The 24,627-nt window shown below is 49.1% G+C and overlaps 1 protein-coding gene across 1 annotated transcript in view; it reads left to right on the forward strand.

Annotated features, from left to right (window-relative positions):
• The first annotated feature begins 22,814 nt into the window (after nucleotides 1-22,814).
• Nucleotides 22,815-24,627, forward strand: part of DNER (delta/notch like EGF repeat containing) — a 260,889-nt gene continuing 259,076 nt past the window's right edge. Inside the window, exon 1 of the mRNA XM_045855980.1 lies at nucleotides 22,815-23,096. Within this exon, the coding sequence (XP_045711936.1) occupies nucleotides 22,815-23,096 (282 nt within the window). The remainder of the gene's footprint in view (nucleotides 23,097-24,627) is intronic.

Genomic DNA, 24,627 nt, shown 5'->3' on the forward strand with positions numbered 1-24,627 from the left:
TGCATCCAAGAAATTAGACTCAAGTCTTGGTTTTGCCACACAAAGGATAATGGCCAGCAAACGAGGTCTGTCGGCCCTCTGCTTCATTGGGTTTTGAAGCCATGCCCCTGATGTTTGTCAGTGAGTATGAACTCAGGAAATGGCAGTGTCGCTGATTTTTTCAAGAAAATGTGGTGAAGAAAGGAGAAAGACCGATCCGTGCATTCAGAAACCACACCTTTCGGGGTATTCTGGATGCTGTTGTCCAGTTTCCAGTAGCAAAGATGATCAGACTCTTAATCCATATATCTTCGTCTTTGGATTTTTTGACCCATTTTTCCCTACTGTAATAATATTGTTTGGAAATGTCATACTCTGTATTTCTAATTCTCTGAGAAATGCTTTTGTACGAGTCTTAGGTTTGCCGTGGCAGAAGCTGGCATACATGGTCCAGGATAATCGAGTAACAAATCACTGAAAATGCTTCCTTTGTTACCTCAAAGAAACAAATTCCAAACAAAGTATAGCATTTATATTTCTAGAAAATGGAGGATTGGCTGTTTTCCAAGAATTTCAAGTTAGTTCTTACGCAAGAAAAAGTTCTTAACTCTAAAGACTTAACCTGCATAAAGGAAACATTCTTTAATAATAGAAGAGGTGTTTTTATTTTTACAACAAGCCTACTCATATGACCAAACCTATAACAAATTGCTGATCTCCTGTGTAAAGCATTTTTTTCCTCTTATCTGAAACAGTGATTTATATGAACTGTTGGAATAATGGAACCTCAAACTACAGATGTGTATGTAAAATTGCATAAATGCACTGACTTCTCCCTGAATATATTTTTAATAAACAGCATTATCCTACATGGTCAGTTTTATTAAATTACGCACAACTAGTGGGTGCTGAGCAGGGGTATGCTTGCATGGGTGGCTTTTGGAAAGCTTCCTCTTTCGGTAAGTAACTGTAGTAATGGGAGCCTTTTTTGGAGGCAGGTAGTGGATAAGTTATGGGAGACAGGTACAGGCAGAGAGATGACCCTAAGGCTGGCTTGCTGGTGGAGAGAGACTGACACCTGGTTGTAAGAGAGTCCCAGGAAGTGGTGCCTTTGGGGTTGGGAGGTAGTCGTCCGTGATCAGGCAGAAAAGAACCTTAGCGCTCAGAGCAGCCTGTTCCACTGGAACAAGAAGCAGGATTGATTAGGAGAGAAAGGGAGATGGATTTTTCTTTTTTTTTTTTTTTAAGACATTAAATTGGGTATTTTTGGGGAGGAGGGGTTCTTTTTAAGGAAAGTGAATGAAATGATACATATATATGTACAGACACCCACCACACATGTATATGCCCATACACAGACATACACACACATACGTTCTTGTGTTGGTGTAACTGCGTAATGATAAAGCCACATTTTTCCCTTGATGAATCTCTTAGTCTGTGAGGTGACTAAGTCACAGATGATAGGTGCTGCTAAAGACAAGACCACACAAGACAGGCGTGCACAGAAAGCTTGTGGTCAGTGCAGTGATCACTGTGTTGCTAATTCTGCGTGAGGGCTGGTTAGCATCGCATTTTTGGTGGATGCAATTGTATCCTTTGACACTGGCATGTGAATGGCAGTGGCATGTGAATGGGTTGTACAGAAGTTTTCCGTGTTAATGGCAGGTATTGGGCCAGGTCCTATAGAAAGCAGAGTGTCCTTTCAGACCTTGAGATCAGTGAGTGCATTTGCTGGGGGGAGATGCGTGCCCATCTAATCACAATGATCATAACTCCCATGCTTACTGTAGAGCCTACAACATTCCTTCCTCATGTCCTCAGCCAGGTGAGTAACCTCAGGGTTATCTGGCCTGTGTTGCCGTTCCTTCCACTTGATTGACGACAGGAAAGGGCAGTGCTGGGGTCTGAAAGGATACCATCCTGCTCACGCAAGGAACTCTGAGCCCATCAGCCCCCAGAAACCCCACATGCATTTTGGTCTCCAAGAATTGGCCTTGGGACTTAGGGAGCCTTGATGGACAGACACCTAAGGTGTTTGTATCTCAAGTACCCTGTCGTGGCTTCCCAGGCTCTTGTGGATGACTGCACCCTCTCTGGCAATTCAGGTTTCAGGAATAGAGTTTCATGTTCTCTGTGCAACTAAGAAGCATTTGTTAGGGACATTATATTAAGAATTTACATATGATCAAGAAAATTGTGCTAAGGAACTAAGGCAGGAAACAGGGTGAGATTGCTGAAGGGACAGGTTTGTTTGCACTGACTGTTACATGGTTGGTTGCCATAGAGAAGCAGGTTTGAAACAATTCTCTAAAATGCAGTGATGGAAGGAAGCCCAGTGTGCTCCGTTTTGGGTGTTCTCTTCTCGAGGGGAGTCTGACACACAATACCCAGCTCTCAGAATCCAGGCATCGCAGTAGCTTGTGCAGAGCTGTGTAAGGGGCTTCATTGATACGTGCTGTGGAGCAGGAAGAGAGCCCTGGCCCTTCTAGCTAGTCTAGCTAGTCGTGACACCTAACCTCACCAGCGCTTGTCTAGGGGCATATCATCTCCAGGGGTATGTTTTCATGTTAATATTCTTAGTCTTGGGTGTGATTCTTTGAAATGTCTCCCAGTGCTTTTTGATGAAGGCCCGTGGGCATTTTGGTTGGCACGTTCTTCCTGGTAGAGGATGTTGTAAAGCGTACAGTCTCCCTGGCTCCTGGCTTCGCCGTCAGTGGCACCCTCTAGTTGTCGTGACAACGCAAAATACCCGTCTCACACTTTGAAATATCACAGTGTTATCCCCTGGTTGAGAAACAGTGATCATATGTTGCAGCTTTGGAAAGTGTTCAGATTCTATATTGAGCCGCTTATAGTGAGTAACAAATCAAAACTTTGCAGAACTTATGAGCAGGCACAAGGTAAGATGAGAAAGGTAAACATTACTCAGCTGAACTTCTCTTTTATTCCTGTTTCATAAATAAGACTTATTCTGAGGTTTGAAGACTTAATGTGGTTTGCTCGTGTTCCCCAGCTATCAAGTGGCATCAGATACCCTGAAGTAAAAAGGTAGCTGTATGTATTGGGTACTTACTCTGTGCATGGATGCATCTGTGTGTGCATGTGTGTGCACACAGGAGCATGCACATGTGTGTACGTGTATATCTGTGTGTAAAAGAACAATAGGGAGAAAAATCAATTCACAGCCACAGGAACACAGAGTTCAGGGTCTATTACCTGAATGGAACAGAAGTATTGCCAAGTTTATCACAGCCATTGAGGCATGAGATTTATTTGACCTAAAAATAATTGGGGTGGCTCTAAGTTTGAAAGTGAATACATTCTATATTTTTCCTACCAGTAAAAAGGGCCAAAGCCTTACTAAAGGGTTTATTGAAAATTGAGAAAAGGAAAATAAATAATGTTTTGAGATTAAATAGAAAAAATAGAGGGCAGAGTCCCTTCTCCATTCCCTTCATTCAGGTCCACACAATTGGACACGGTAGGTGTCGGGCCTTGTCCAGTCTCCTGACCACCCCCTGTCCGCTTCCAACTGGACCCAGGCAGCAGCAGCCCAGGCCAGTGAGAGGCAGTGGTGACCCGGGATCCTCCTGGGTTAAAAGGTCACTGACCTTGCATTTGCAGAGCATGAAAAGACGGACACAGGTGGTATCTGGAGAGAATGACACCAGATAAATATATCACTTGCACTGCCTCTGTAGGAGGTGCTTAATATTTTAAGAGCATATTTAAATATGCAGAGGCCTGCCTTTTCTCCCTGTGCAGGTGACAACGTGTGCCGTGAATCACATACGGCCTTAAAAAAAGTTACCCAATTAAAGGGCTTGGTTACCTCAGTGGTTTCAAGTGGGTGTCATTAGCTGGCTGATTGGGTCTTACTCCCTTTTTGGGTGACATCTATTCAAAATTTCCTGGATTAGCTGTTCTCTTAAAATACTGCTCTGATTGATGGCATGGCAGTGGTCTCAGTGGTCCAGCTCAATTGTCAAATGGATGCGGAAAGCGTATGGAGGAGGCCTCGGTTTGGTAACTGTCTCTGAGGCTTACCATCCAGAGCCAGCGAAGGTCTTAGTGTCATCTGGTCTGGCTTTCTCACGTTTCAGGAGGAGACAGAAGTCGAGAAAGTTCAGGGACCTGATCGTTTGACTGGTAAGGGGCAGAGCCAAGACCCCTTCTGTTTCTCAAGCGGCCCTTTAACAGTTCTGATTATTAAAATTTTTTTCCACCTGGCTGGCGTAGCTCTGGATTGAGCACGGGCTGCGAACCAAAGTGTTGCAGGTTCGATTCCCAGTCAGGGCACATGCCTGGGTTGCAGGCCGTGACCCCCAGCAACCACACATTGATGTTTCTCTCTCTCTTTTTCCCTCCCTTTCCTCTCTACAAATAAATAAATAAAATCTTTAAAAAAAGTTTTTTCCCATCTTCTTAGGAACTTTTGCCGGGGAAGCATTTTATATTTCATTTCCACAGCTGACTTTTTGAATCCAGTGACCCAAAACACTTAAATCGAAATCTTTGCTCCTTTGTTTTTTTATCCCCTGAGGTTATTATCAGTAATTTCATAAAAGTCTTTCTGAAGCTACTACCCTAGGGGATAGCAAACATTGTTTTGTTTTGTTTTTATCTAAATGGCCTTTAATTAAGGTTGAGGCTAAATTATACAAAAGGAGGAGGCTATTTCTAGGTAGAAAAGCTCACCTTGGTGTAGAGTTGAAATCTGTCTCCTTTCCTCTGCTGACTTTTTTTATTCTAGCACAGTCCTTTGTAGTCAGTCATTCCAGATAACATCTGGCCCTTTTTCCACCAGGCAGCTGCTAAAAAATGTGGAATGCAGTCCCCTTTCTACCTCTGACTCCCCCTTGCCAATAGCTTTCTTCTCTAGCCACACCGCCTACATTTTCTTCAACTCCCAGTGACCTTTCCACCCTATTCCTTTGACAGTGCCAGTGTTACTCAATCTCCCTCTGCTACCTGACATCTTGTCACTTGCTTGTGTCCCCTCTTCAAAGGGTCCTGGGTAGACTGAAGCAATTAGGAGTGTGGGCTCTGGCTGACACGGGCCAGAGTGAGGTGCTCTGTCGCTGTAGACACTCCATCTGCGTCCCTGCAGCCCGAGATTGTGTTCACTCTCTTGGCTACCGTGTCATCGTGGTAATGAATATTGAGCATGTGGTGGATGTTACCTCTCAGTCTATTTCTTTCAGCTCGATGTTTCCATCCGTCCACATCCCATTCCAGGCCTTGTCCCTGGGCAGTGAATCATACAAATACCTTGTTTTCTCTCGGTTCAGACAGATTAGGGGTCATGCTCCCAGGAGCTGAGTATGGACAACGGACTTTTGGAGCCTGGGACTCCTCACATAGTGTGCGGAACTGAAGACACGACCGCCTGCCTCTCTTTCTGGGTGTTCCCAGATCCTTCTCAACTTTTGCTCTGGTCACTGCCAGTCCAGAGTTCTCTCTGTCGAGGGTCTTTTCTCTCCTCGTCGCTGCTGATCCAGCCGTTTGCTGGACCAGCAGCGACAAGGGTGGGAAAGCATCCCTGATCATGAGCAAGAGTGGTGGTGACTGGGGATGGGGGTGGGGGAGGACACAGGCAGAACAATCTGAGGCGTGACCCTCAGAGCTATCAAAGCTGGGAGCCTGGGCCTTGCCTCTGGGAACAGGAAATGCACGGCAGAGGTGTTGATCTCCTGTTACCTGCCGGTCCCCGTCACTTGCCCAGGTGCCTCTGCAACAGTGCACCTCTGTGGAAACCTAACACCTCAAACTCTTGGCTCAGAAATCCCCTCTCAACGCCCTGACACGTTGCTGTGGAGAGGGCTGTCTCCTGGCATGGGATCACTTTCTCAGAGATAACGCAGTGACTATTATTTCCATTCTGAGCGTTACTATTTCCTTCTTTCTGCCTGCTTTTCCTTCAGACCGTTGCTTTTCTAGTGTCCTGAGGTGGAAGGCTGGGTTACTTCATTCTTGACTTACTGTCACACATCTGATAACCCGTTTGTTGAAACATTATCATGCCTTTTTTAAAGTTTTCAACAGTTTCCTTTAATTCCTTGAATGTACAAATATCATATTACAGATCTTTTAAAATCTTTATTTAGGAAGTCCACAAGGAATCTTTGTCTAGGTTTCTATTGACTGCTTCCCCCATGGTGTAGAAAACATACTTTTGTTTCTTTGCATGTCTTGTAATGTTTCCGGTGGAAACTGGATATCTTTGATAACAGAGGACAGCAATTCTGGAAATCCTATTCCCCTGCCCCATGGTTTGTTGTTGTTGGTATTTGTTTAGTGGCTTTTTTGGACTGAGTTTGAATAATGTATATGTTTTATCATGTGGCCCCTGAAGTCTCTGCTTGGCTAGTTCGATGGACAGCTAATGATTGGATGTTGATTCTGTAAGTGCATGAAACAGTAAGCGTGGAGTCTTGGCTGGGCACCCTGTGTCTGTGTCTGCATTTGTTGGGCTACGCCTCCAGGGCTTCGCCCGCTGTTCACAGCTCTGCCTCCGCCTTCATTGGGGCTTGCGCACATCCTCAGAGTCAGCCAGAGATGAAGACGGGCCCTCTCTGGGTCTTCCCTGGGCACGTGCACAGCCCTGCACATGGGACACGCCGGAGCTTTCCCGAGCCCCCTGTGCACGTCTCATCCCCAGCGTGTTTCTTTGATGGTGTTTTGCTAGGTCCCAAGTCACATGACTATCTGTCTCAGGTAGCTGCAATTTCAAACAGTTGGCAGGTGTTGTTCTATGTTTATTTGTTTACAAATGCCCGAGGAATGGGGTTGTTTGAACAGAGTGAGCTCTGAGTCAGATTCTATAAGAAGCACATTAAGAAGAGAGCTTTGCCCTGGCGGGTGTGGCTCAGTAGATTGAGTGCCGGCCTGTGAACCAATGGGTCACTGGTTTGATTCCCAGTCAGGGCACATGCCTGGGTTGCAAGCCAGATCCCCAGTAGGGGGCACATGAGAGGCAACCACATATTGATGTTTGTCTCCTTCTTTCTCCCTCCCTTCCCCTCTCTCTAAAAATAAATAAAATCTTAAAAAAAGATTTGCAGGATGCTGATGGACAGATCCGATGGTGGCAGCGCTTGGGGCATAGGCTGGTGGGGAGCTCCAGACCCATTTGCACCCTGCAGTGGCTGCCATCGCTGGGGGGCTGTTAGACCAGGGCGAGGTCAGACGCCACAGTGCGCAGGGTTCCCGCCGAGATCCCTGGCTGTTCTCGAATGAGTGGTCCTCAGATGACTGCATACCTGTGGCTCTGTTCCACAGTTACCAAAACGTTTTTGACCACTTTTGCCAGTGTTCTCATTTATTTTGTGGAGGTGTCGATTTTTGGAGGTCCTTCCTCCACCATTTCAGAAATGTTTCCACAGTGATTAGGTGATAAATGTGTGAGTGTGAGAGAAAGAGAATGAGAGAGAGAGGGAGAGGAGGGAGAGAAAGGGACGGAGGGAGAGACACAGAGACACCACTGATTGGATGTTTAACTTGTAGACCAAGGCCATTCTGGTGGTGCTGGTGTGAGCGTGTGTATATGTGTGTAAATAACTCTACCTAACTTCTTTTTTGAAATACACTTAACCGTGGGAGAGAGAAGTGATCAGCAAATCACCTCTTTTCTTAACCCAAAGGAAGTGCCCCGAATGAAACGTTGACCAGGGTAGAGGTGGGGTCGGTGAGAAGTCAGGATCAGGAGAGCATGTGGGGCGCTGAAGGGGGAGCTCTTCCACTTCCTAAGCTGCCTGAAAAGTGCCTCCCTCTGGGGGAGGGGCGCGGGCTGTGCGGCGGGCACGCTGTGTTTGCTCCTGGTTAGATAATCTCGGGTGGGCGAGGGCCCCTTCTTGACTGGCAGTTGGAAGACAGGAAGCTGCTCTTCTGAGTCGTGTCTCCTAGGTGGGTCCCTCTTTCTGCTTCAGTTTTAGTATCAGCGAAAACAATGTTGAGTTGCTAGTCTGAAGCACTCTGGCTAGGAAAGTCTGTAGTTCTGTGAGTTCGGAGCCTGCAAAATACAGCAAACCACACTTAAAGTGAAGACATAAGAGTTTGAAACTTTTTGAAGCTACTGTTTGTTGGAAGTAGTTTTCCCTTTCGTATACACAATGAAACAGCAGAACTGCTGAGTCCCCCAGCGGGCTGAGACGTCCTGACTCTTTACCAGCGATGACTGAACAAGGGCTCTGATTCAGCAACAGGCCCAGCACGGCCTTTCCTCCTGGGAGCAGAGCACAGGGCGACTCACTAGAGGGAGGAAGCAGCCGCCGGCTCAGCCGCCTACAGGTTACGCACAGAGGGGATCGGGTCGCTGTGACCGGCAGCAATCACGGGGGATGGATGGTCGTGCTGGGCGCAGGTGAAGCAAGTTGATCAGTGTTCTGAGCTGAGAGCGGATGGGGGGGGCGGTGCGCTGCTGGGACCAGGAGTGGAGATGGAAGCCCCATGGAGTACTCGCGCAGAATGTGAGCTGAAATCCCCACGGGCCATCTCAGCATCTATGTCTCTCACTTGCCCCTAGTTTCCAGGAGGTTTAATTTATCATCTTACCTTGTGTCACCAAGGCCAGTTCTGCTCGCGGCAAAGCAGTGGGATGAGCGAGTTTCCTGCAGCGCCTCGGCCGTTTTTCTTCCAGGCCCTAGACTTCCAGGCATTGATTGTGTGCTTCGGGCTCTGCTCACGCTTCCAAATTTATGCTCCAATTCTCCCTTCACAGCTGAGCGGTAAATGACTAGTAAAACAGCTTACAACTCTTCCCAAGGATGTTTTCAAATGAAGAGGGACAGAAGTTTCATAAGTATCCCCTGTGATGCAAGCATAGCAGGTAAATGCACCTGCCCCGTGGGCTGGTCCTTGTCCTATTAGGACTGTCAAAGGTGCAATGAGGGGGAGGATCTTGAGGCCAAATTGAGGGAGAGGATGCTGATTGATTAGCGATGTCTGCCTGCTGTGCAGGAGCTGGCGTTACCATGGTAACGTGACATCTTGCCACCCTGGGAGCTCAGGGAACATATCTGCTCTGCGGTTCTTCGGGGTTGGGTTGGATGGCGGGCCTTGCCACTGAGGACAGGCTGGGTTACCGGGGCCGTGAAACGGGAACATGCGTGTGAAGTGTTCGGTGGGGGTGGGATTAGCAAGCAGTTCTGCTTCCCGAGGCTGGGAACCCCCTGAGAATTCACAAGCCTCCTTCTCACCTCTTGGTTCCCCCGCAGGCCTGGCCCGCTGTAGGTCCCCACGGTCTGTTGAATCAACATATGCTGCCTATCAACACAGGCCAGAGGCACGGATGTAGTGGCTGGTTTGGAAGACTAGCTCCACAGAGGGGAGAATCGGGCGAGGGGCAGGGGGATGGTCGCTGGTCACTGGGGCTTTCCTACAGGCTCTGAGGTCACATGGTCTGGGTTTCCTCTTATTTTTCTTCAACTTAGACATGTAAAGTTATTGAAGGAAAAGAAACACACAGCAAAAGGTATAAATCATAAGGGGAAACAGCTCCACGAAATTCCCACACGCCCACGTGACCGCGATCCACAAAACAATGGGAACAACAGCAGCACCACCCCCCACCCCCCATGCTGGTACTACCCCCTCCTGCCCCTCCTCCCCCAAAGGTGCCCCCACCCTGACTTGTACCATTAGTCACTGATTGTGTTCGATGTTTGGTGATACTCAGCGTGTGTTGCATGGAGTTGTAGTGTGTTCATCTTTATTGAAGTGCCCTGTTTCTTTCTTTCTTTTTAAAGATTTTATTTATTTATTTTTAGAGAGGGAAGGGAGGGAGAAAGAGAGAGAGAGAAACATCAATGTGCGGTTGCTGGGGGTTATGGCCTGCAACCCAGGCATGTACCCTGACTGGGAATCAAACCTGCGACACTTTGGTTCACAGCCCGCGCTCAATCCACTGAGCTACGCCAGCCAGTAAAGTGTCCTGTTTTTGTGTGTGAGGGCACCATAATCTGTTCATCTGGTCACCTTGTGATGAGCATTTGGGTTGTGTCCAGGTTGGGGGCTGTTGCAAAGAGGGCCGCTATGGAAACAGTACGTACCTGGTGGTGCTTTGGACCAGCATTTCTGTTGGATGTGAGTGAAGCCTTGTGGTGAACTGGCCAAGTCCCGGGGTATGTCGTGCCGGACACTGGGAGACAGCACCAAAGAGCTGTCCAAAGTGGCCGTCGTACCCATTTACGTCCCACTGGCACTGTCTGCAGGTCTCCGCTGCTCTGCGTCCTTGCCACCACTTGTCATTGTCAATCTTTTTGATTTTAGCGGATGTATAACCTTATTTATTTGGGTTTGAATTTTCGTTCCCCTGATGACTAATGAAGACGAGCATTTTGTTTTAAAGAATTTATTTATTTATTTTTAGAGAGGGAAGGGAGGGAGAAAGAGAGAAACATCAATGTGCAGTTGCTGGGGGCCATGGCCTGCAACCCAGGCATGTGCCCTGACTGGGAATCGAACCTGCGATGCTTTGGTTTGCAGCCCGCGCTCAATCCACTGAGCTATGCCAGCCAGGGCAAGATGAGCATTTTTTCATGTATTTACAAGCCCTTCGAAGATCCTCTTTATCGAATCTTCCTCTAATTTTTCAACACCATTTTACCACTGGGCTTTTTATTTTTAATAAATATACGTTATTGATTCTACTTGCTAGAAGTTACCAAGTTCTGGTTTCCATAAATTCAGGATGCCTGTGGTACACTTGTTGCTAATTTTTTTTTCCTTCATGAGAAGCTCAGCATTTAGACGTATGTTTTGTCTACATTCTGTATCCTTGAGGAGAACTCCTTCTTTTGGAATGGCCATCAAATACATTATATTGTATGTTTAAAATGTATACTTAAAATAAAAACAGGAAACATCCTCCTTCCCAGCAAAGGTCCAGGTCTGGACCGGAGCTACCATTTGCCTTACCCGCACATCACTCTGCTAGGCGGAATCGAAACACTGGGCACGTTTTAGAACTGTGGGAAGTGTGATGGACCGGGTGTTGCACAGCCCGCCTGGAGGCCATCTGTCTCGTCCAGTCTGAAGTCCTGGGTTCCGTCCATTCCCTGCACCTGGGCTCTGCCGCCTGCCCAGTCCCTTCGCGAGGACTCTTTGGTTGGACGGCTCATCCTTGGATGCTGCCTGTTGGCTCTCCTTTAACTCCAGCCTCTGCAGCTGGTGGGCCGCCTATGTCCCCTCCAGCCACACCGCCACCATCCCAAGCCCTGCTCAGACCGCACGGTTCCGGAGCATTTGGCTCCATCCATGGTCCTGTGGGATTTATTGCCAGAATGTAAGTATGAGTCAGCATCGAAAAGTCTATTATTCTTTCTGAAACTGAAACATACCCTGTGATCCCTGTATTATGTGGTGAGCATCCCTCGACATTTGGTTTCTAAAATTCACCATAGTCGGCAATCAGGACCGTAATATAAAATCCTGACGCAGGTAGTAAAAGACATGAAATTCACAGCTGAAGCAGTTTGCCCTGGAAGAGGGGGTGGGCTCACCTGGGCCAATTTTGTACATTCAGAAAAGTGACTGAACATAGCGCCCCCTGGTGAGCTGTCACCCTGGGGAGCTGTTTTCCGTATATAAATGTTGTTTGGCTTGTGTCTATTCATTATCATCTCAGCAGCAAATGGAATGTTTCTTCCTGAGTAGTTTTGAATCAGTCGGTGACATCTGCATCTCCATAAATTGGTTTAATCTTGAGATAAGCGATTGCAGTTGGTATGGCTCAGTGACAAGAATGTCCTTAAATGGTCATAGCCTGTTTTTTTGAAGGACACTCAGCCTGCATTGTTGCCCCCTGACACACAGAAGGTCACACGACGCTGCCGGGATGACGGCTGCTGGGGACATATACCCAGTGCTTCCGCTGAGCACAAGACAGAGTGACGTAGCAGCCAGGACAGCTGAGGCACTGAGGACTCACAGGGGAAAAAAACCTCTGCCTGTTTCCCCCTCTCTAGCTTTTCCTCGTAATTTAATTGCATTCCATAAAATAAAGCTGCCTCTTTTGAGGTTGGGCAGCAAAAATAGAATATGCACAAACTGTCTCCTGAGTTCCTGATTTTATTTGGAGAGCAGTTAAGCCTAATAGTTTCTAGATTTTTTTTTCCAGTGGCACTATTTTTGGAAATGTGTCATAGGAATGTACACCATGTACTAAATAAAATAAAAGGCTTTTGTGGGTTGAAAATAGCAATTTGGGTGTCAAATTTATTTTTTACTGAGAAAATAATTAGAAGTAGCTAACAAGCCGCTTTATGTACAGAATTAGAAATGTAAGTTAATCTTGAGCGTCACTTCTGCCTCTATTGAATCGCTCGCTCTTGTCCCTGATTTTGCTTGTCCCTCTCACCTGTCGCTTACTCCTGCCTGTAGAGGTGCCCCCCACCGAGGTGACTGTTTCCCTCCCCCCACCACACCTACGCCTTCCCCTCACCCACAGCACCCCCTCTTTCCTTCCTCACAGGAACAGCAACTCCGTTTATCCAGTTGTTCAGGACCTAAATCTGGGGGTCCTCTTTGACCCCCCTCTCTCGGTCGTTCACACCCCACGGCCAGGGGGTCTGTGGTTGCTTCTGTGCCCCCAGATACGTCCCAGCTTGGGCCGCCTCTCCCCACCTCAGGCACTGCCCCTCCGGATCAAACTGCCCGCTCTCTTTTGCCTCCTCTGCCCTCTCTGAAGTCCGTCTACCCACAGCGAGTCACAGCAGTGTGCTTATAATGTGAACTCGGTTGCATCATTCCCTTGCTTTTCTAATTGTGGGGTGGTGGGGGCGTGGATCTAAGGTCCCCATCATGGCCCACAGCCCTGCTTCTTTCTAGCTCCTCCTTGCTCAGGTTCCTGCACCCAGTCGGTTTCAGCTCAGTTGCACGAACCAGCTCTACCAGTCACTAAGGAACTAATGACATCATAGAAAGAGGGCAGCAGCTCCAAGGCTGAGTTCATTGCTCACAGAGCCTTGGCAAGGTCTCAGCGGGGGAAAGGCAAAGCTGGGGTCCACTGGGAACTGGAAGTTTGGTTGAAGGCAGACCTGTGGATGCAGGGGTTTGGTGCGGGTTAGGTAAGAATCAGGACACAGCGGGATTCAGATTGGTGGTAGCAGCAGGGGGAGTATTTTGAGGCAAAGGTTTTTAGAGCTGAAACTGTTAGTGGTTTCATGAAAGTGTTGATGGGTCTTTTGGAAAGTCTCGGTAATAAGTAATGAATAACAACGAATGTGTGCTCGGGTACAAGCATCCTGAACCAGCGGAGTGGTGCTAGGGAAGACAAAGGCATAGTCCAGTCGTGCCGAGGTCGAGTCCGCCCTGTGGAGAGCAGGCTGCGTGTGCGGGCACAGGTGGGGGCGGTTTGCATCCCATAGCCAAGCTGTGTGTGCGAGTGGATGGTTTCCGGTCTCGGAACAATCAGTACGCAGACTGGAAAATACAGATATGTCTCTGAAGTATATGGGAAGTTGGCCGCTTTGACTCTGGACGAGAAATGTGCTTGAAAACTACACTGAGCTTTCTTTTCCACCTGCTAGATGTTCGTGGGTGACACTTTATGATGGGAGGAGAAGGAGGGAGTCCTGCTCATTCCTGGTGGGAATGTAGATTGGTGGAGTCCCTAAGGAGGGCAATCTGACAATAGTGATTACAATTATAAATGCATATACCTGCTGCGCAGAACAAAAAGGATCCCTGGTAGGTCTTTATCCAGCCAGGGTGTTAATGTCCCAAGGAGCACGTGTCCTGTGCAACCCTTTCTGGGCAGTGCTGCTTCAAACACAGACGTCTGCCCTCTGATTTTGGTGAAAGTTGCAAACGCTTGTCTCAGTGTCTTCCCTTTGCACATAGTGATTGTTGCCAAATTTTGAAGTTTGAGGCTGACAAATGTTTTGATCTTTTTTTCAGTGGCTTTGGGACATATGTCTCCAGGATTGTAAGAATATCCCACACTGGTTTCTTCCTGTACCTGTTTGGCTTCATTTTGGGGGTTGCATTTAAATCGTTGGCCCATTTGAACTTTATTTAGGTGTAAGTGGCGAGGTATGGATTCAATACTGAATTTTTTTCTACGTGGGAACTCAGTCATTTCACTGTGCTTCCAGCTCCTAGAGTATACTAACTAGCTTTTCACAAATACCCAGGTCTATCTCTGGGCTCTCTAGTCTGTGCCGTAATTTTTTTCGTCCACTGCATGTGCCACACTGTTGCAATTATTGTAGTTTTGGGTTTCAGTCGCTGGTGGAGTTAGTCCCATCTCACCCACTGCCTTCTTGTTCCAGAGTTTCTGGCTCCCCCAGGCTGTCTATTTTTCTAGGTGGAGTTTACAGTCAGCTTGTCGAATCTCACCGTATACATCTTATTGGTACATTTATTTATTGTGTTAAATGTATGGATTAGTGGAGGGACATTTACATTTTATGACATTACGTCTTCCTCTCCAGGTTTGTGGCGTGGCTTTGTATTTGTTGAAGTTTATTTGGTGTTTGTCAGTAAAACTTTAATGTTTTCTTCAGTAGATTTTCTCACATTCTTATGTGTATCACTAGGTTTTCTCTTTTTTTGTTTCTAATGTAAATGGGAATTCTGCATGTCTCTATCTATTAACTGCCTTTTGTTTACAGACATGAGGTTTTCAATCCTGTGTATTTATTTTATACCCAGACCTCATATGGAATTTTTTTTAAAGATTTTATTTATTTATTTATTTTTTTAGTGAGGGGAAGGGAGGGAGAAAGAGAGAGAGAGAAATATCGATGTGTGGTTGCCTCTCACATGGCTCCCACTGGGGACGTGGCCTGCAACCCAGGCATGTGCCCTGACTGGGAATCGAACCTGCAATGCTTTGGTTTGCAGCCCATGCTCAATCCACTGAGCTACACCAGCCAGGGCTTGGAATTTTCTTATTGTTTGTAATATAAAATTGGGTTCTCTAGGTATGGAATCACATTATCTGCACATAATAATAACTTTACTTTCTTTCCAATTTTACGTCTATATATTTCCTTTCGAATACTTGCTTGGGCCAATACCTCCAGAAGAATTTAAAGGATAATGATAGCCCTGGCTGGCGTAACTCAGTGGATTGAGCGCAGGCTGCAAACCAAAGCATCGCAGGTTCGATTCCCGGTCAGGGCACATGCCTGGGTTGCAGGCCATGACCCCCAGCAACTGCACATTGATGTTTCTCTCTCTCTCTCTTTCCCCCTCCCTTCCCTCTCTAAAAATAAATAAATGAATAAAATCTTAAAAAAAGGGATAATGATAATGGTGAGTATCACCGTCTTATTTTCAGCTCTAGTGAGACTGCTTCTAGTAGTCCTCCAGTAAGTGAGATGCTGACGTTTGGGCTGGGATAAGTGTGTTATACTACGGTAAGGAAGGGCCCGTCTTTTTCATTTTATTGAGAATTCCATCAAGAATGTACTTTAAATTTTATCAAATGCCTTTTCAGCATGTACGAGAAAGAGCATAGAATTTTTCCTTGTTAAATTTATTAATATAGGTGAATGAATGTTCTGACATTTAATCATACTTTTATTCTGGGAATAAACCCTACATGGTCATGGTATATTAATTTTTAATCATTTGCTGGATAATATTGCAAAATTTTTTAAAAGATTTTATTCACTCATTTTTAGAGAGGGAAGGGAGGGAGAAAGAGAGAGAGAGAGAAACATCAATGTGCGGTGGCTGGGGGTCGTGGCCTGCAACCCAGGCATGTGCCCTGACTGGGAATTGAACCTGTGATGCTTTGGTTCACAGCCCTCGCTCAATCCACTGAGCTACGCCAGCCAGGGCTTTTTTTTTTTTTTTTTTTTGCAAATTTTAAAAGGCTCTCTATACCAATTTGTGTGTGTGTGTGTGTGTGTGTGTGTGCGCTAGCTTTGTTAAGTTTTAGTGCCAGTGTCTTTTGTATATTGTACTTCATGAAAACAAGAGTGTGCCTGGGGCCCCATGGCCGTCTCTGAGTTGATCTCCTCACTGGAGAGGTGCTCAGCCCTCGGGCCGAAGGAGAGGCCCCGGCTCGAACCTCCTTCCTTTCCAGCCCGCCCATGTGGATCCCTGATGGAACGCGCTCCCGTGTTCCAGGGCGGTCCTGCCCTCATAGAAACAAAACTTGGAACTGAAAAAATTATCGAGTTTAACCTAATTCCCATATTCTCATGAGTCTTGGTGGAAAGGTCTGACTTTCGTCTGCCGGTAGTCCAGCGCTTTATGAAATGTTTGTGCGGGGAACACATGTGCCCTTGCTGTCTCCTTCAAGACTTCTCATTTAAACCTCCCCTGGATCCCTTCAATACCGCAGGGATAATGGAAAAGGAGTCACAACTGTTTTAAACAGCTGCCAGAACGGTGGTTTCATTCAAATCAGAGCGAGTCTCGTGGGAGGAAAGGGAATGTGAACCGTCTTAAACAGAGCATTTAGGAATCGTGCTAATTCAGAGTAAAATGTGAAATCAGTGATAATTCGGAGTCAAATGACTGGCTGCACGAGGTATATGCTGAAACACTTAAGTGACTAATTTTAAAAGGATTCCACTCATTAAAGGAGTAAGATAATAGTTCTGGTGCTTGTGGCTAGAATGTATGCAAATTATATTTATTTCCTGTGCCCTTCAAGGACACTTGAAACTCCTGTGTACGTAGAAGCTATGTTTTTACACTGCCTTTTGATGTGATTGCTCCTTGGGGGGAAGTCCTGGGAGCGGAGGGAAGGTACCATGGGAAATGGAAAGAGCATAAGCTGTGGAATGGGGGGGCCTGGGGTCTCGTTCCAGCACTGGGCTGCCCAGCCCGGGGTAGTGAGGAACTTCCTCGACACCCCGTCTTCCTCCTCAGAAAAGATGGCCAAAGTCCCACCCCATGTTCACATCCTATAATTCTGCAACTCAGGAGTAGTAGTGCACCTTCCCAAGAAAGCGAGCGAGCAGAGAAATGAGAAGCTTCCAGCGCCTCCTCCAACAATAAACCAAACTCCAGAGGGTGCTGTGCATTGTGCTGTAAATTCATTCACACATACATGACACGTACATTATACATATTCTCAGTAGACACATCACACACAATACACATCACACACATGAGAGATATTACAGATAGGAAACACATACATGTAGATGTGACACATATATGTAGGTGATATACACATGCATATATAGGTGTATGCACTTATCTATCTATCTATCTATCTATCTATGTATCATATGTACTAAATATCAGACTGCACTGTAGGAGATTCATACAGCAGATCCAGAGTCAAGGTTCAGAGGACAGGCTCTTCAGCCGAACCCCCCTCTCTGTTTGAGACCTGGCCACTTTATTTACAAGCTGGGTGACTTTAGACCTTTTACTTAACCTCATTGCACCTTAATTTTGTCTTCTTTTGATTGGGCACATGTCAGAGTTTCTATCTCTGGCCTTAGGATTAAATGAGATAGTACGTAAAATACACTCATGTTAGTGCCGGGGCCATTGTACATACTCTATCGATCACCCCGTCAGCTTCCCTGCGTACCATCACCCCAGCCACTTCTCCCGGGAGCTCTATGAAGCCGAGAGCTCTATGAAGCAGCGGCAGCGGCTGGCTCGCAATTAGCGATCTGCAGTGCCCCTGGTGAAATCTGAAACCGGCCCCCACGCATGGGGAGCAGACCACTCCTGACTGGTAGGTGACAGGGGTGAAAAACGTGGGAACTGATGCACAAGGCTTGTCTTGGCGCCCGCCCACGTGATGAGTACATCTCTGCACCATTCCGCCAGGATGTTAAAAGTTTATACAGAGGCCCGAATGGGGCTTCATCATGCCTTCAGTCCAGATGGTCTCGATAATACCTTGCTTTCTCTGGGCCACATTGTTGAAACAGCTCTGGCTATGGGAACAGAGGGCTGGACACCTACATTCCAGTGAAAGGACAGGGGGTTAGCAGCTTCCAGTTGCCCAGGTCCAGCTCATGGGTCGACCTGCAGGCACATCCTTTCGCTGACCTCCTCCAGCATAGGGCTCCAGCTCCATACCATGTGGCATGTCAAGGTCAAAGACACTGAGTAATTTGTTCAGCACCATCATAGGTCCTGACATAACTGTTCGGGTTGAAGTTGGCTGTTTGGTGCTGTTCTCCATGGCAAAAAAAAATTGTCACCCAGCATTGTATCCCTTCCCTCTGGGTTGTGTGGCTGAGTTTTTCATTCAGGTCGACTTCAGCTGCAACCCAGTACTCAAGCCCACCTTCTGCAGTGGGCAGGGATGTTCCCTTACACCCTCAAAGGGTAGCCGAATGTAGAAAGAGGCAGCAGTGGTGATGCCACTGTCTACAGGCAGCTCTGGGTGCAGCCAGAGGTGCAGGGACCAATTTGTCCATGGCTGCAGACCGCTTCGATGCTTTGGGGGATAAGATCATGGATGGATGCACGTATCAGCACCTGTGGAACTCCAGGCAAGCTGAAGGTGTGAGTGTTCCAGTTTGGATTTAGGTCAAGCCCTGGCAGACCATGCCAGGGTAACCTGTGCACTCTGTTCTAAATATGATATTCTAAGTCTACGGGTCATGCACCGTGCATCCAGGCCAGCATTCCCACAGGATGCTCTGACTGTCATAGAGCATGACAGCCCCTCTGTGGTGAGAGGAGCGTTGCTTCATTAAGACCAGTGGTTGCCCAGTGCTTGTCCATGAACCTGTGCTGGCCTGGGGAGGTGTCTTCTCCTGTCATGTCAAAATGCAAAATAAAATAAAATAAAATAAAATAAAATAAAGATGACTGTACTTGCATTATTGTGCAACATTTCAACCAGTGTACAACGGCCCGTACCCTGGTGCGCCTCAAGAAATTTTAAAACATGCAAAACCTGACTGTTTTGTTGGGCACACTGGTCTCTTTTCTCTTAGACTGTCAAATTAAAAAAAAATGAAAACAGCCAACAAAACAAGAGCCATCCAGTGTGAATGAATCAAAATTATAACTATGTTTTGGTCAGATGGGCCAAACGAAAAGTTTGGGTGTACCGCAGAATTTTAGTAGTTTATGTGTGCCACGAGATGAAAAAGGTTGAAAATTGCTGTTCTATGGTGTAACTCGGTTGAGTTGTAACTAACTCTGGAGTAGGTGCACAAAGAGAGACAAGCCAAACTGCTTCTTGGACATCTTCTGTTCCACCACATCCTTGCACCCTTAATCGGATCCCGCTGTCTGTCCCACCAGACTGGCACCCCTGAGCTAGCCCTCCAGGCTGCGTGGCTCACGGGGAGCAATCCCATCTACCCGCCACTCACTAGTGTGTGCCCTAGACCTAGTTCACATTGCTGGGATGCAGTGGCTTCAAGCCACATCGGGTTATGTCTTGCTCAGACCTTATGTGCATTGTAGGTGCCCAGGGCTCCACCAGCTGGGCCTCCCTGGGGGATACAGGCAGAAGGATCCTCGCCTCTTGGAATCTCCTGGGTTACCATGGCCACACGGGTCCTGTGCTGTATTTTAAAGGTTTCCACCTGTGAATGGTGCGTGCTATTTCCCCTCACATGTCATTGGCCAAGGCAGGTCCTATAGCCACACCTCACCTCGAAAGGAAGTCCTACAGAGAAGCTCCTGAAAGGAGGAGAGGTGGCCATATTGGCAAACAGCAGCAAGGCCAAACATACTATCATTCACTCCTATTCCATTTTATTGGTTTTAGCTCAGCATTTTTATTGGTTGGGATAATGTTACACTTTTTTAAAAAGATCTTATTTATTTTTAGAGAGGGAAGGGAGGGAGAAAGAGAGAGAGAGAGAAACATTAATGTGCAGCTGCTGGGGGCCGTGGCCTGCAACCCAGGTATGTGGCCTGGCTGGGAATCGAACCTGTGCCACTTTGGTTCAGAGCCTGCACTCAATCCACTGAGCTACACCAGCCAGGGCTGAGCTAATGTTACACTTAGACTCTGGTATGAATTGTATTGGCTGCCAAATTTAGAAAGTCTGTGGCATTCCCTAAAAATGTCGTCTAACCTGGCAGTGGTCCACTGACCAGCATGTGCAGACTCCAGTTGTTAAATGGCTTCAAGTCCACTGCCCACTGATGGAGGGTGACCCTGAGAAATTCTATCACATTCATTGCTGAAATCAAGATACATTGTTTGAATATTTTGCCCTTGACTTATTAATGTAGAGTCTCCATAAAAAAAAAAGAAAGGAGGTGAGTTAATGTGAAGATTTGATGTCCTGTAAGTTTGAAACAGCGTGAATCAAAGGCCTGCATCATTAACATTTTAGCTTTTGTTTAAACATAGTGCCACTAGTATTTTAATAGCTTCTGTTAAAAAGACAAGGTAATATATTAGTTGCACACTTTAGCTGGGCATTTTGGGTTCTTTCAGATGGCTAGAAACTGTTAGCCAAATACCAGATCAGCCTGCAGGACCACAGAAGGATCCCACTTCCCTGGGAGATAACAGCAGGAATCGTGTGAACCCTCACCGGTATTTAGTGTGGGGGTGTTCGGGTCCAGGGCGGGGATGCATGTTCTGCTGTTTGGAACTAATCACACGGCTCCCCCTGTAAGTAAGGAGATGAGAGATGTAGTCTTTCTTCCCTTTCAGCTTGGAGAAAAAGGAAATGGTCTTGTATTGTAAAGATTAAAGGTAGAATAATTAAAAAAACCCCTGAATAGTATCTGCCAAATTCAGAAAATGGCATTCAAAGAATAAAACCACTGTTTTTCCCTATTTCAAAATGATATGAAGTCCATACACAAAGGGGTTTCTAGGCAAAAATAAGGCAAGCTGAAGTGTGATTTTAAGGAGTTCACAACCTTTCGAAGGCTTCATTTTGCTTCATGTGTGTGTGTGTGTGTGTGTGTGTGTGTGTGTGTGTTGATGGGAGGGAGTGATGATCACCATGCCCATTATTCCAAGGATTTGAGGTAAGAGAGGTTAGTGCCAAGAAAGAAAGCAGACTCCAGGGGCTCAGGCAGTGGGAGAACACCTGAATGGTGAGGCTGCTACCAGCAGAGGGTGCTGTCGTGGCACAAAATTGGGATTTTTTTTTTTTGAGGCGGTCTCAGATAAAAGACAGCAGGTGTGAGGGAACCACTTGGAGGCAGGAGTTCCCCCTGCTGCAGGCAGATCCGGCCGGTGTCGGCTTTGCAGGGGCCACAGGAAGTTAGGCATCTCCTGACGCACAAAGGCCTGACCTTTGCTCCGGGGTCTCAGCAGGGCTGGGAGAGGGCCGGCAGGGCCTCCCGTTTCCACGGGAGACTTGCAGCAGGAAGTCCGGCTGCTCACCGGGCCCCTGCGTGCATGGGCTCAGCTGGTGTCTGCACTTTCTCATTTGCCCAGCTTTTATGAAACAATTTCTGTGTGTCCTAAATTATTGGCCCAAACGGTCAATCCAAGAGGGTCACATTTTGTTGTCTCACGTGGCCATCTTATAAACAAGCCCCCTGGGAGTTTATACATGCAGGGGTGTCAAACTCATTTTCACTGGGGACCACATTGGCCTCGCGGTTGCCTTCAAAGGGCAGAATGTGATTTTAGGACTGTGTGAATGGAACTACTCCTCAACTAGGGGCAAGGAGCTTCTCGCTGCAGCCGGGTAGAAACAAGGTGGAGGGTCCGGATTCGGCCACAGGCCTTGTGTTTGCCACCTGTGTAAGTAGAGGCTGAGAAAGGTCCGGGGCAGAGATCGGCTGCGCTGCGTTTCCTCAGCAGAGCTTGAGCTCCTTGGCCGTCCAAGCAAGAATCAGCCTAACTGGGACTTGCAGGGGAGCCCCTTTCTCAAGTCCCCCCCGCTTCTCCGCCCCCTCCCCCCAGCACGTCGTGGTGAATGTGCCTTTTCTACAGAGTGTAGTGAATCCAGGCAGGGCCTTTGCGAACCAGCGCGTTCAGGAGAACAGCTCTTTGAGAGACTCACAGAGCTCTGAGCTGGGAGTCAGGTTGCCCACTGGGTTCCAGTGCAGCCCGCCTGGGCCTCGGTTTCCTCCTCGGTTCAACGACAGAGTTGCGCTCTGATCCCGAGGTCCCTGTCAGCGCCCACGAGCCAGCCAGATGTTTCTGAGCGGCCAGCGAGGCGGGGCCCGCGAGCAGGGAGACTTTTCGGTCAGCACCAAGGACAAGGGCTCGAGGGCGGCTGAGAAGAGACGCTAAGTCACTCCCCAGCTAGCGCGGCAGCTCTGCGAGTGTCGGTGGGCGCGGAGGCCTGGGTGGGCCGGGGAGGACTGTGAGAGGGGCAGCAGCCCCGGGAACGAGGTGGGGCCGCTGCCTGCAGCAATCTCCCAGATTCTGCGCCCAGAGGCTGCGGGTGGCGGCTGCGAGGCGGGGCAGCCCTTCGCTGCGAAGCGAGCCCTCCTGCCCTGCATGGCCCGCGGGGGGGCGCCACGCTGCCGGGCACCTGGAGGCCCCATAAAGCCGTCCTCTCCTCCAGGACCGACCCCTTCAGTTTTTTCCCTTCCCGGGCACCGCCTAGCTCCCGGCCGGGCCCGCGCCGCCACCGCTGCCCGCCCGGGGTTCTTTAGGGCGCGCCCACGACTCCGAACGCACCCTCACGCCTGCGGGCCGGGCCTGGCCTTGCGGCTCCGCCAGCCCCAACACCTCGAGGGGGAAGGGTCCCCACGCCTGGTGCCTCCCCTACGGGCTCCGGGGCTGTGCCCCGCCCCCGTCGGCCCCGCCTCCCCTCTTGCCCCGCCCCACAAGCCCCGCCCCGTCGTTGCCCCGGGAACCACGGTGCCCGCAGCTGCAGGAGGCGCGAAGCCGCGCGGAGCAGCCCTCGCTGCCGCCGCCGCTACCGCCGCTACCACCGCCGCCACCGCCGCCGCCGCCGCGCCCCATCTCTGACTCCGGCTCCGCTCCCGTGCCTCCTCGGTCAGCCATGCCGCCGCGCCGCGCCCCGGCGCCGGGTGCGCAGCTGCTGTCCGCCCCGGCCCTGCTGCTGCTGCTGCTGCTGCTCGGCGCGGGGCCCCGCGGCAGCTGCCTGGCCAGCCCGGTGTCCGCCGCGCCGCTGCCCGCTCCGGGGCCTTGCGCCTCGCAGCCCTGCCGGAACGGGGGCGTATGCACCCCGCGCCCCGCGCCTGGCCCTCAGACCCCGGCTGACATCGGCGAACCCAGCTATAGCTGCACCTGCCCCGCCGGGGTCTCCGGCGCCAATTGCCAGGTGAGTGGAGGTGGCGGGCGCGGGGAGGGGCGGGGCGCCGGCCCGGGACCCACAGCCTCCCCTTGCCGGCCGCGAGCGCTGCCCGGCGTGCGGCTCCAGCCTGCGGGACGCTAGCGTCTCCTGCTTGGGAAGCGGATGGATCCGGCCTCTCGGTCCGCGTCGACGCGGACACCTCGCTGACCTTGCAAGTGCCACTTCCCTGCCCACCCTGGTTCTTCAGCCGTGCCAGCCTGGGGCTCTCGGGGCGCACCGCTCCAGGGCCTGGCAGCCACTCTAGACCCGGTGCTCCCGATGCGACCATTGGTCACCGAGTGGCGCGCTCCTCCCAGCCCGGGCTGAGCCACTCTCCACTAGAATGTGGTCTCGGTGCCGACGGTGGCCGCTTAGAGGATCCAGCTCCGAGCGTCCCCTGCTGAGTGTTCAATGCCCAAGTGTCCCCTACTCCCTGTCCCACTGGACACCGCGCGTGTCACCGAGGGTGCGGGGTTTGGGAGGCAGGCGATGGCTGGCTCCGTGCCGGGCGGTCGACACTTTCTTTCTCCACCCTTGAGAGCCCTGACGAGGCAGCTAGAGCCCAGAGGGCAGCCGCCTCGCCTCGCGGCGGCCTGAGACCAGCCCTTTCTGAGCTTAGGAGCGGATGTTGGAAGGGTCTGAGGCATTGGGGCTGGGGGGGGGGGGGCCCGTGTTGAGTGTGTGTGTGTGGGGGGGGGCGGCGCTCGGTGTGTCGTCCCCTTCCCCCGGGCTGAGCAGGGCACTGGGAAGCTTCGAGGAGGCTTGGGGCGGTGCAGCGGATGGCCCGCTGCTGCCCGTGGATTTGGACTTCGAGAAAATTTGGCAGAAAATCATAGATGAGGCTGGATTACAAGAATATTAAACCTCGGCGAAACCCATTAACCTGTTAATAATAGTAACATTTTCAGTGGGGGGATTAGGTAGTGCGGTGTGTAGAATATCCCCAAGTCTCTTCTAGGGCAGGGGCAAATAATGAATGTGTCTAAAATGACTAAATTAAGTCAAGGGAATGTGGAATAGATCTGGGATGAAATGGTTTTCTTCCCCCCCTTGCATTTGGAGTGGAGGAGTTTGTTTCGTATACATTTGATACAATGCCCCAAGAGTTACTCCGAGAATGCTCAGATCCACTCTTATTTCCGTGGGGAAGGAAGTCCACGTATCCTATGCTATGCTTTCCATTTTAAAATAAAGGGGCAGATGGGACTGAGGAGCTCGACCTTGACAGAATTATTGCTATTTCCTCAAATCTCTTTCTTGTTAATAAGCAAATGGTCAACCCGGATTCATCTTTCTTTTTAGTGTTATGCTCTTCTTTGTTAATTGGGTCCAATAAACTGTTATTCCCTCAAAGGGGATGATGATGATGATGATGATGATGATGATGATGAGAGTGTGTGATACAATGTCCGGCAGAGATCCGGGGCATGACGGCTCTTTGGGGAAATGCCTGTTGGAGCCATTCTAACCATCAGGACTCATGTCGCTTGCTAATTTCCTGTGTCGATTGATGGTTTAT

Source organism: Phyllostomus hastatus, unplaced genomic scaffold, assembly GCF_019186645.2.
Source record: "Phyllostomus hastatus isolate PE091 unplaced genomic scaffold, TTU_PhHast_1.1 phas_contig_137, whole genome shotgun sequence".
In the NCBI taxonomy this organism is placed as follows: domain Eukaryota; kingdom Metazoa; phylum Chordata; class Mammalia; order Chiroptera; family Phyllostomidae; genus Phyllostomus; species Phyllostomus hastatus.